Source organism: Petaurus breviceps, unplaced genomic scaffold (genome assembly GCF_028583685.1).
Source record: "Petaurus breviceps papuanus isolate PSGF00001 unplaced genomic scaffold, PetGlider_PUasm1.0 90865, whole genome shotgun sequence".
In the NCBI taxonomy this organism is placed as follows: Eukaryota; Metazoa; Chordata; class Mammalia; order Diprotodontia; family Petauridae; genus Petaurus; species Petaurus breviceps.
The window spans coordinates 11,010,920-11,023,380 of NW_027187367.1; the positions used below are offsets into that span (position 1 = coordinate 11,010,920).

Genomic DNA, 12,461 nt, shown 5'->3' on the forward strand with positions numbered 1-12,461 from the left:
AGTTGAAGACAATCTATTTTACAATTTTGCCTTTGGCGGTCTTTAAAAATGCCTCTAATAACCACTGATTAAATCCAACCTGGGTATAGAGAAGATCTAATAAAAAGGTCGAGAAATGTAGTTGGTTTTAAATTTCTTTAAAAGGCCTAGAGAGTGAAGTCTGTGGATAGCTCCTACCTCTGGGGGGAGGAGCACGGGTGGCACACTCCCTGTAAACAAGGTCTCCTGCCTCCTTAACCATTGCGCACCTCCAGCAGAACATCCTGCAATCGGGCCACCTTCCCTCAGGAGAAATGCCAACCCTTTAACTCACACCCTCACTCAGCATCGCAGTAGCACCGGGCTAAGAAGGGAGACACCCACCCGCAGATAACCATCGCCAGGTTTTGCAACAGGCTTAATATTTGAGCTGGTATTAGTGACAGGTCGTCAGAGGATGGTTGAACTTAGGGAGCCCTGAGCTGCTCTCCTAGTGGGGATCGCAAGGGATCTCCTACCAGTATCCCTCACTTCCACCCTCACCACGTGGGCTAGGGCTCGAACCCCCGAGAAAATGGGCTCGGGAGGGAGCTGACAGGCGATTAAATCAGGCGCTGGGATCGTGCAACCGGGACGCCGCCTGCACTGGCTCAACAGGGATTCCTGCTTCCCCAGCCAGAAGCCTGCGGTTTCAGGCACCACCGTAGCTGTGGCTGCTGCTTTTGGACCGAAATTAGCTCAGGCCGAGCAGGCCCGGGAGGTGCAGAGCCAGCCGTCCGGCCCAGATCAAGCGCCTCGTCAGCTCCTGGGAGGCCCCAGCTTGTCCCGACAGGACGAGGCAGGCGAGGGACCTTTGGGAAGCTGAGCGCTCGAGGCTGATTGCTCCCCCTCGAGGGAGGCCCACCCACAGCTGCAAAGATGATGGAACAGGTCTTTAAGGGGGACCCCGATACCCCGCATTCCATCTCCTTCTCTGGCAGCGGGTTTCTCTGCTACTATCAGGTGGGGGCCGTGGATGCTTTCCGAGACCTGGCACCCCGCATGCTGGATACGGCTCATCGCGTGGTCGGGACGTCAGCCGGTTCCGTGGTGGCTGCCCTGACCGTGTGCGGCATTGGCATGAGTAAGGAGTTTATTCTGCTTTCCCTGCACCCCTGGTGAATCCTCTGGCAGGAAGCCTGGCATTGGGTGCCAGCAAAGCACTCTGAAGTAGGCATTTGGGAACTGGAGGGGGTCCTGAGCACATTCCAGGAGGGGAAATCCAGTCACTGGGTGGGCAGGGGCCCCTGCCTTTATCTGTTAGTTTGGGCAAATGACTTCTTCTGCCTCTGGCTTTCCTATCCATGATAGAAAATCATAAACACTGGCTTCCAGAAAAGATCTTATGTATGAGAGCAACAGAAGCACAGCTTTAGTTCTGGAAGGGACAGAAGAGATGATCTATTCCCACCTTCTCCTTTTACAGATCAGGAAAAGGAAGCCCATAAGGGATTAGAAAGAGAATTTGTCCAAGGTATATGGTATCATGGAAAAGAGTCTGTCAATGGAGGATATGTGTGACTTTAAGCAAGTCACTTGACTTCATGGCCTCAGTTTCCTTATCTGTAAAAATAATGGGTTCAAGTCCCTGCTCTTTGATCAATTAGGTGTATGATCTAGGGCAAGTCATTTGATAGCTTGACCTTGGTTTCCTCATCTATAAAATGAGATGATTGGACTAAAGTCCCTTCCAGCTCTAAAGCTATGGGTGACAGGGCTGGGATTTGAACTCAGGTCTTCTGACATCCAGCATTCTTTTTTTTTTTTTGGAGGGGGGAAGGTAGGGTAATGGGGTTAAGTGACTTGCCCAAGGTCACACAGCTAGTTTTGTGTTAAGTGCCTGAGGCCAAATTTGAACTCAGGTCCTCCTGACTCCAGGGCCTGTGCTCTGTTCACTGTGCCACCTAGCCGCCCCTCTGATTGAAAGATTAGACTAAAAAAAAAAATAAGTGATAGTAGAAACATAGGAGGAGATAAATCAAAAGACTGTCCCCAGAGATCCTTCTTTAGAGTCCTGGGCTCTTCAACCTTTTTGTCAATGACTTGCATAGAGAGAATGTTCATTGAATTTATGAATGATGTGAAATTGGGAGGGATGGCTAACATATTGGATGATAAATTTAGAATGAAAAAATTTACTTGTTCAAAACAATGAATATAATTGAAAAAGTTGAAACTTAATAGGGATTATTATAAAGTTCTATGCTTGGGTTATAAAAAAAATCAATTGCCCACGTAGGGGAAGGTAACCTGCTCTGTGTGTGTGTGGGGGACTTGGTATTAGTCAATAGTGTGCCATTAGCTAAGAAAGCTAATATAGGTTGTATTAACAGATGCATAATGCCTGGAAAAAGGAATGTAAAAGAACCACTGTGCTCTGGCCCGTTCAGACCACACCTAAGGTACTTAGTATGGTCCTGATTGCTGCATCTTAGGCAAAGTATTAACGAACTGGAGAATCTTCAATGGAGGGTACAATGGTGAGGGGGTTGAAAATTATGAAATCAGAGGATTCATTGAAAGAACTAGGGATAGTTATCTTGAAGAACAAACTGAAGGGGGATGTAAAAGCTGCCTTTAGGTATTTCAAAGGCTGTCATGTGCAAGACACAAGTTGTGTTTTTCTGGGTTACAGAGAGCAGAACTAGGAATAGTGGGGGGAGGGGGAGAGCAATATGGAAAGAGAGTGATTTTTTTCTTAATGGAGGGAAAAGCTTCTGAGTCATTACAGTTGTTCCAAAGTCAAAGCAGCATGTTAGACCTGCTTGGCTTTTTCAGGATATGGTACATTTCCTATCCATGGTGATCTTCTGAAACTGGATAACCCACTGGCTGGGAGTGAGGAAGGGGATTCTTACACAGGTCTAAGTCAAATTAGTTGGATTCTGGCATCCCTTCTAATTCTGAGAGACTGTGATTCAAACTGTGTATATTGACAGTATATTGTGCAGGAACTTTAGGGTTGGGGAAGGGACAGGAAGATTAAATTAAAAAATCCCAACCTTGGGATAAAGGAAAGTCATGAAGAAAATGGTGGTATAAAACTGAAGAAATTAAGTTTGTTCTCACTTGCTGAGAAACAATGCATCAGAGTGACTAGAGATCTAGTCTCAGACCTGAGAAGACCATGGTTCAAATATTCCCCTGACACATATTTGCTGTGTGACTGGGACAAGTTTCTTAACCTCTCAGTGCTCTGAGTAATAATATGATAATAATAATTATGGCTGGTATTAACATGGCACCTACAATGTACCCGGCATTTTTGGAGTATTATCTTGATTGAACCTCAAAACAAACCTGGGAGGTAGATGCTATTATGATCTCCATTTTATAATTGAAGAAATTGAGACAAACAAAAGTTAAATGATTTGCCCAAGGTCACAAAGAGAGGTGGGATTTGAACTCATGTCTTTCTGAATCTTGGCCCTTCACTCTCTTAACTGTACCACCTAGCTGCCTGCCTTTAAAACTAAATTGCAGAGAAGTTACTGACCTATATTGGTAGAGGGAACTTTTTCATTTGAGAGTCCTTTGTATCAATGATATTACACGTTTATGCCCTATGATGGGGGGGAGGGGAACCTTGAGGACCACATGTAGCACTCTAGGTCTTCAAGTGTGGTCCTTTGATGGAATCCAAACAATTCCATCAAAGGGCTGAACTTGAGGACCTAGAGGGACACATATGGCCTTGAGGCCGCAGGTTTCCTACCCCTGTGCTTATTCTTTTATGCTGGACATTCCAATACTTAGTATTTTGATGTATGCATAATTTCAAATTTATGATGATGATGATGGTGCTTTTTGGAGGGGAGAAGGCAGGGTAATTGGGGTTAAGTGACTGGCCCAAGGTCACATGGCTAGTAAGTGTTAAGTGTCTGAGGTCAGATTTGAACTCAGGTTCTCCTGACTCCAGGGCCAGTGCTCTATTCACTGTGCCACTTAGCCACCCCGAAATTTATTATTTTAAAAGAGAAAATATCACTGTATCACTATTACAGGAATTGTTTCATGAGACCCCTGTTCAAATCATGTGGCACCTCAGAGTTCTGTGGAAAGAAATTTGAGAAATGCTGATCTACCCTAAACACCTTCTTTCACATGTTTTGTTGTTGTTCAGTCATTTCAGTCATGTCTGACCCTTCATGAACCCCTTTGGGGTTTTCTTGGCAAAGATACTGGAGTGGTCTGCCATTTCCTTCTTCAGCTCATTTTATAGATGAGGAAACTGAGGCAAACAGGATGAAATGACTTGCCCAGGGTCACACAGCTAGTAAGTGTCTGAGGCTAGATTTTGAACTCAGGTCTTTCTGATTCCAGGCCTGGTGCTCTATCCACATAGTTGCCCTTTAGACTTTCACATAGCAGGGAAACTAAGGCACAGTTTCTAATAAATAGGGAGATGATAGTTCCTTCTGTGCTCTGCCTTGATCACACTACATCTAGAACATTGTGTTTGATTCTGATCATTGCAATGTAGGAAGGTTGTTGACAAGATGGAGAACTTTTAGAGGAGGGCGACCAGGATCTCAGCATCCTTGAAGGCTTCTCAGCAAGCCCTGAATTCATGTCATGGGAAGATAGACTGAAGAAATTGGGGTTGTTTAGCCTGGAGAAGAGAAGACTCAGGGGATTTGTTACAACTCTCTTCATTTGAAGGTCTGACATATACAAAGAAGGGGGTGGGGGTAGGAGGGTATAGGTCAGAATCAGCAGCAATGGGTTCAAGTTGTAAAGAGTCAAATATAGGCACCAAATCAAAAAATACTTCTTGACCATTAAAGCTGTCTAAAATTGAATGGACTATCTTGGAAGGGGATGGATTCACCATTATTGGAGGACTTCTGGCAGAGTCTGGATGACCACTTGTCATGTATATTATAGTTTTTTTTTGTTTTGTTTTGTTTTTTTGCCTTTTTGGAGGGTAATTGGGGTTAAGTAACTTGCCCAAGGTTACACGGCTAGTAGTTTTGTGTGGGTGTTAAGTGTCTCAGGCTGGAACTGAACTCGGGTCCTCCGGACTCCAGGGCCGGCACTTTTACTCACTGCACCACCTAGCCGCCCCTGTCATGTATATTATAAAGGACATTCCTTGTAGGTATGGGTTAATTCAACCCATACCCACACTATTGGGTATATGGATGGCTGCTGAGGTCTTTTCCAACTCTCAAAATTCTTCGATTCTTTGAGACTCAAAGATAAGACAGGAAATGACTTGGCAGGATCATACAACTTAATAAGGGATGAACTAGGACTAGAACATATGTCTCCCGACTTCCAATCCAGGAATCTTTCCACTGAATTATCCTATATAGACCTCTCTGTGTTAGGATCTGAGGGGAAATATTACCTCCAATGATGACTGTAGCTCCACCACTGGAGAATCATTTTCCTAGAGGTGCAACATTTTAGTGGGAATTAATGATAGGGAACATTTATATAATTCTTACTAAGTGCTAAGTGCCTTGCAATCAGTATCTCATTTGATCTTCACTATAACCCTGGGTGATAGGTGTTATTATTATCCCCATTTTACAGATGAAGAAACTGAGGCAAATAGAGGTTAAGTGTTTTGCCCAGGGTCACACAGCTCTAAATTTCTGAGTCTTAAATCTTTTTGACTCTGTGCTTGACACCTTGTGCCAACCAGATGGTCTCAATTTGTTTTATCAGATCAACTTTCCTCATGATAGAAAAGATAGAGGTAAACTGAAATCAGTGGGTGCCTGGTTGAGCTGTAGGGTGGAAAGAACATTAGATTTGCAGTAAGAAGACTCAGGTTTAAATCTCACTTTAGTCACTTATGACCTGTGTGACTTTGGGCAAGTCACTTAACATCTCTGAGACTCAATTTTCTCATCTGAAAAATAAGGGACTTGTTCTACATGGCTGCCAAGTTTTCTTTTAATTCTAAATTCAAAAATCTCAGTTTTAACTTAAAGCCTTAGCAGCTTTAAAACACACACGTACACACATGTATGTATATACACACATATACATAAGTGAATATATGCAAGGAAACAGAGTCCCCTTACTGCAAACTTAATATATATATAATACAAGTGTGTATATGTGTCTATACATATAGATCTATCTATATCTATCTGTATATCTATCTATCTATCTATCTATCTATCTATCTATCTATTATGGCCTAGGTCTTTATCCTGGCTTTGCTATTTACTATGTTATCTTGGGCCAGTCTTTTTCCCTCTCTAGGTTTCAGTTTCTTGGTCTATAAAATGAATGACTTAGATTTATTAGACTCTGCTAACTCTAGCTCCTGTAATCTTAATCGATTTAAGAAACATTTATTAATTGCTTGCTATGAACAAGTCACTGTGTGAGGTGCTGATTGGGATTTTAAAGGCTACCAACAAACAAGCAGTTTCTGCCCACCTTCCACTAGGGAGATAGAACACAGATCAGTAAATACAAAGTTAACTGCACTTATCATGACAGGGATCAGGGGAACGCTCAAGGTAGAATCCCTTTGGATGCTGAGGACAGAGAGATCTCTTGAAAATCCATTTCCTATATTACAGGAATAAGTAGCCAGCAGTGTGAGGTGACAAACTTGAACTAATATAACTTCCTGGCTTGGGAATAAAAAGATGTGGACTCTAGTTCTAGGGCTGACATTTCCCAGCTGTGTGATCTTGGATAATTTAGAAGGCTTCTGGTAGGAAGGGGCCCCTCCCTACCAGGTGCCTTGGAGAATGCTGAGAATCCCTGAGTTAGAGGGGAGGCCTTTTTGCAGTTCCAGGCACGGGGGAAGAGTTTGTGTAAATGCACAGAGATGGAGATGGGCTGATGTGAAACAAGACTGGAAAGGTAGGTTGGAGCCAGAATGTAGAGGATTTAATATACTATGGTGTGAGACAGGAGGTGGCAACAGGAAGAGGGGGTGAGAGAGAGAGACAGAGAGAGAGAGAGAGACAGAGAGAGAGAGAGAGACAGAGACAGAGAGAGAGAGAGAGAGAGACAGAGACAGAGAGAGAGAGACAGAGACAGAGACAGAGACAGAGAGACAGAGAGAGACAGAGACAGAGAGAGACAGAGAGAAGAGAGACAGAGACAGAGACAGAGAGAGAGAAGGGTTTAGTAGATGCAAAAGACAAATTTAACTCCCAGGCTTTTCTGGGGTGAGTCTTGTTAACTCTTAAGATTTTAGAGAGATTCTGGGAGGGTTCTCATTGAAAAAGTAGGGCTAAGAGCAGAGATCAGACAGTGAAAGAATACTAGATTTGGAGTCTAAGGACTTAAGTGTGAATCCTGGGTTTATTTCCTCTCTGTGTGACCTTGGATGCTCACTTAATCCCCACAGGTCTCATTTGACATATGACTGAACTACTTGATTTCTAAAGTCCTTTCCAGCTCTAAATCCTGCAATCTTAAGGGTAAAGGGCTATGCCCTTTCTGGGGGAAAATAGTCAGTTGATAAATAATCTGGGAGTATTAGTATTAATTAGAGAGTCAACAAGCATTTATTAAGTGCCTACTATATGCCAGGAGCTGTGCTAAGCACTGGGGGTACAAAGTAAGGCAAAAGACAACCCTTGCTTTTGAGGAGTTTACAATCTAATGGGAGGAGCTTCAAATCAAATGGGCTTAGTTTTGATATTATTTTCTTATTCAGAATATCAACTGGCTGGGTGAGGTGGCACATGCCTGTAATCCCTGCTATTGTTGGAGGCTGAGTCTGGTGATCAGTTGGGTCTAAGAGTTCAGTAGTTTAAGGCTAAAGCCTATCAGCTGTTTACAATAAAGTCCAGTAACAATATGGTGAGCCCCAATCGGTGGAGAGCCACCAGGAAAGATGAACCAGCCAAGATTGACAGTAGAGTGGATCAAAGCTTCTGAGCCCATCGATCAGCAGTGGGGTTAAGCCTACGAGTGGCTGCGGCACTGCCAGTCTTGGCAAGGCAAGGAGAAACTTCTCAGACAATAAGGACAACAACAAAGCCTAAACATCAGCCTGCCAGTTCTGTAGCTCAAATTTATGTTCGTGCATCTGTGGGATTATAGATTTAGAGTAGGCCATCTAGAGGCCATCTAGTTCAATCCCTTCATTTACCAGATGAGGAAACTGAGGTACAAGGAGATTAAAATGAAGTGCCCAATTCCATACAATTCCATGTATGGTAGTAAGAAGAAAGCACAATAACAAGCACTTTATAAATATTATCTTATGTGATCCTCACGATGGTTTTGGGGGATCAGTGCTGTTATTATCCATGGGATGGTTATGAAGGCCATATGAGAAGGCCATACATATAAAATATCTGTAAAATGCTTAGCATAGTGTATGATACATTTGTCATCATCTTCAGTCATGTCTGACTCTTTGTGACTCCACTTGGGATTTTCTTGGCAGAGATACTGGTTTGCCATTCCCCTCTCCAGCTCATTTTACAGACGAGGAAACCAAGGCAAACGGAGAGAAGTGTCTGAGGTCAGATTTAAACTCAGGAAGATGAATCTTCCTGACTCCAGGCAGGGCACTCTATCCACTACACCATATACCTGCCTGCAACATAGTAGGGCCTTTAATAAATGTGTGTTTTCTTCTTTCTCATTTTACAGTTGAGGAAACTGAAGCAGACAGCGGTTAAGTGACTTGCCCAGGATGATACAGCTAGTAAAGTGTCTAAGGCTGGCTTTGAACTCAGCTCTTACTGACTCCAGGCCCAGGACTTTATCCAACCTGCCTCTAAGTAGCACTAGTGGGGTTGGACTCTAGAATTAGTGTTTTTTTCCAAGGTATCTCCCTTTAGTTGTTGCTGAGATCTATGATTTCCTGGTAAGGAAAGTCCCTACATTAAGGAGGACTGGAAATTCCTCTATAATTTAATGTTTTAAAGAGTTGCCTGGGGGCATTGAGAGACTTAGAGGCCTGCTCAGGGCCACAAAGTCAGTTTTCCTGCCTCCAATGTGGACTCTCTCAGCCCACCTTGTCAACATACCTTTCTGTGTACAGTTTAGCAAGAATTAAAAAAAAAAAACCAAGTTTTCTGGACCTCAGTAACCCCAGATTAACACAAAAAGAGACAGAGAATTTAAATAACCCAATCTCATAAAAAGAAATTGAACAAGCCATATGGGAAACCCCAAAGGAAAAGAAAAAATAACCACTCTCAGATCACATTTCTATAGATCCTTAGTGAGGTGAACAGGGCAGGAATTGATATCCCCATTTATAGATGAGGAAACAAATTCATATTGATGAGGTGACTTTGCCAAGGTCACACAGTCAGTAAGTATAGGACTGATAAAAAAATAGGACTGGAATTTGTTTCTTTTGCTCTACCAAGAGTCCCCAATTCTTATTTTATTTTATTTTTGCTTTTTGGAGGGGGGAAGGCAGGGCAATTGGGGTTAAGTGACTTGCCCAAGGTCACATGGCTAGTAAGTGTTAAGTGTCTGAAGCCAAATTTGAACTCAGGTCCTCTTGACTCCAGGGCTGGTGCTCTATTCACTGTGCCACTTAGCTGCCCCCCCCCCCCCCAGTTCTTATTTTATCTTATTCTCTTGGAATTTTATTGCCACTGTGAGAAACAAAAGAAGGGATTCTGTTTCCACAGGATTAACACTACTCCCAGTTTTGCAGGAGTGATAACAAGATGCAAGTCAGAGGTGACTGGCTCTAAACTGAGTTGTGACCTAGAAGAACCAGGCTTCTGACCAAGTAAAAGGTCAGAAGCTTGTATACATGCTTAATGAACTGTTTAATATTAAACGAAGCACACCACCAGGGTGGACCAAGCCAATTTAGATGCACATGCATGACAAGGGAGGGGGAACACAGATAGAAGAACATAGAACAGGTGTTTCAGGAAGTTGTATCTTGAATGAGGAAGAGGGGGGGAATCTGAATCAGCAACAGGAAATAAGTAACCTTGTATTAACCTTGGCAAGCATGCTCCTTTAAGGAGTTACCCATTCACAAGAACGAAAAATAACATAAGAGCTTTCCTAGCTTCAATAACGAGTATTGTTCTTACTAGAGGGAGGATGTTTCTCACACCACCAAAGGCATCTGGGTAACACAGTGGATGGAATGCTGGATCCAGAGTCAAGAAGGCTTGAGTTCAAATCCTTCCTCATGATGAATTCAGGGTACACCCCCAAGAATATTGGGGTGCCACCTGAAATGGTGGAACATAGACAGGTGGGTCCTAGTGTCTTGAAAGAATTCACATTCGCTAGGACAGTGCCCAAACAAAGGCATTTATTGGGGTGATGCCCCAAAACAGGGGTGCTCTCCAAGAGGTAGAGCTCCAAAGGGCTCTACTCCACGTGAGAGGCAGAGGGCCCTGCCACCCTAAGGGAGATAGCTTGACCCTACTTCTCCTAGGAGGCAAAGGCCATTATTGGGGTTAGTTAGGTACCTGGTTTAAATACAATTTTATGGAATGGGGGAAGGGGAAGAGAGAATGGGAGGAGGGGCTATCAGGTCAAGGAGAACAGAAAAGGGGAAGGGAAGGACTATTCCAAGACTTCATCTAGTCCATATAGATAAGCAAAGAGAATAGGAAAGGGGAGAGGAAGTTGTGTTAATTGGGAGTGCTTTGTGAAAACACACAGGTAAGTCCATGGTGGGGGGCTTTAATGCATACCCTTTTTTGATCATTTTTCTGGCTATCACATCCTGCAAATTATATCTCACATACTGCAACCTCTCTGTTCCATCAGCCTCTAGCACTCTTGTCTGCCTTACCTCATATTTCAGATACTTTCCAGCTGTTCAGGCCTGGGCAAGTCACTTAACTCTGTTTGCCTCAGTTTACCCCTCTATAAAATAGGTATAACATTAGCACTAGCTCACAGGGTTGATGTGAGGATGAGGATGAGGACTGGACTGATTTTACTGAGTCAGGGTACTCCTGAATGAGGAAGCTCTCATCACCAATTCAAGTCTGCCCTTCTGCAAATTATAGCTTCAGAGCACCGCCGGGCACTGAGAAGTTAAGTCCATCCTGTATGGCTGAACTCAGACCATTCTCTAGCCATCACATCCTACTGCCTCTTTTAAATTTTATCTTATGAGAGTAAAATGATACAGAACACTTTGTAAACATTAAAGCTCAATGCAAATGTTGACTGTTATGGTTGTTGTTATTATTTTTATTAACCCAAGCCCTTTGCTAATGAGCCTGGTCTTGGAATGAGGAGGGAATTGAAGTCCTGTTTGGAGCTATATGGTGTGTTCTGCCCTGAGGCTCAGGCCTTGCTTCTGGGGCCAGCCTCTCTGGGCACTGGGTCCCTGCTTGACTCCCTGGCCTAAAGACCCATGGCACAAATGCCAATCCCTCCTTGTACTTTGCCACATTATCTAGGCACCACTCCCTCCTTGTAACAAACATTTATTAGGTATCCATTGTATGCAGAAAAATGTACAACCAGCTGGGGAAGTTACAAAGTTTTGATAAGATAGGGGATGGGCCCCACAAGGAGCTTCTCAGGGAGATAAAACACCAACACAGCTGTAATATATCCTGGTTGTTTAGCCATCTTTCAGTCTTCAAGCCCTGTGGGGATTTTCTTGGCAAAGATAATGGAATGGTCTGCAATTTCCTTCTCTAGCTCATTTTACAGATGAGAAAACTGGGGCAAAAAGGGTTAAGTGACTTGCTCAGGGTCACACAGCTAGGAAGTGTCTGAACTCAGGTGTTCTTGACTTCAGGCCCAGCAGTCCAGTCAGCAGGCCACCTAGCTACCCATAATGCTTACTACCCTGGAATGAATATGGGAAGGAGGTGAGGAGGTGTCAAAGAAAGTACCATATGGACTCTGAGGGAAGGTTATTCCTGACTTGGGGCATCAGAGGAGGCTTCCCGGAGGTGAGGTTGGAGTTAGCCTTTTAAAAGGATGATTAGATATTCAGCCCATAGGGTGGGAGGGAAGGGAAAGAAGGAAACAAGCATTTATTGAACACCTACTGTGTGCCAGGCAGCATTCCAGTGGCAGAGAACATGGAATGAAAGCTCTTGCCTGCTTCTGCCTCCCTAAAGCTCATAATTTCCTAAATAACTTTATTCAGAAAGGAAAGGAGCCATATACAGAAATAATAAGGGTTCTGATGGCTTCTAGGAGGCACAGTGGATAGTGTTACTCTTGGAGTGAGGAAGACCTGAGTTCAAATTCTGTCTCAGACACATTAACTTAATGACCTTGGGCACATCATTTAAACTCTTATCTTTAAAATTAGAGGGTTGAGATTAACCTCCAAAATTTGTTCCAGCTCCAAATCTGCCATCCTATGCTTTTTTTTTCTTTTTTACTAGCTGTGTAAAGTTACTTAAAGGTCTTCAGCCTCAGTTTCTTCATCTTTCAAATGGGGATACAAAGAGCTCCTATCTTCCAGGGTTGTGAGGATTCATTAAGATAATATATATATATATATATATATATATATATATATATATATATATATATAT

At 43.2% G+C, this 12,461-nt stretch overlaps 1 protein-coding gene across 8 annotated transcripts in view; it reads left to right on the forward strand.

Annotated features, from left to right (window-relative positions):
* Positions 1-226: 226 nt before the first annotated feature.
* Positions 227-12,461, forward strand: part of PNPLA1 (patatin like phospholipase domain containing 1) — a 153,245-nt gene continuing 141,010 nt past the window's right edge. For 2 of the 8 annotated variants that reach the window (XR_011165516.1, XM_069073545.1), the window contains exon 1: positions 229-1,102. Coding sequence is in view for 6 of the 8 variants with exons in the window: in XM_069073545.1 (XP_068929646.1) it covers positions 898-1,102 (205 nt within the window). In the remaining 2 variants the exon portion in view is untranslated. Of the gene's footprint in view, positions 1,189-12,461 lie in introns of all 8 variants that reach the window. The other 6 variants (XM_069073542.1, XM_069073546.1, XM_069073543.1 and 3 more) reach the window with 5 other exon arrangements.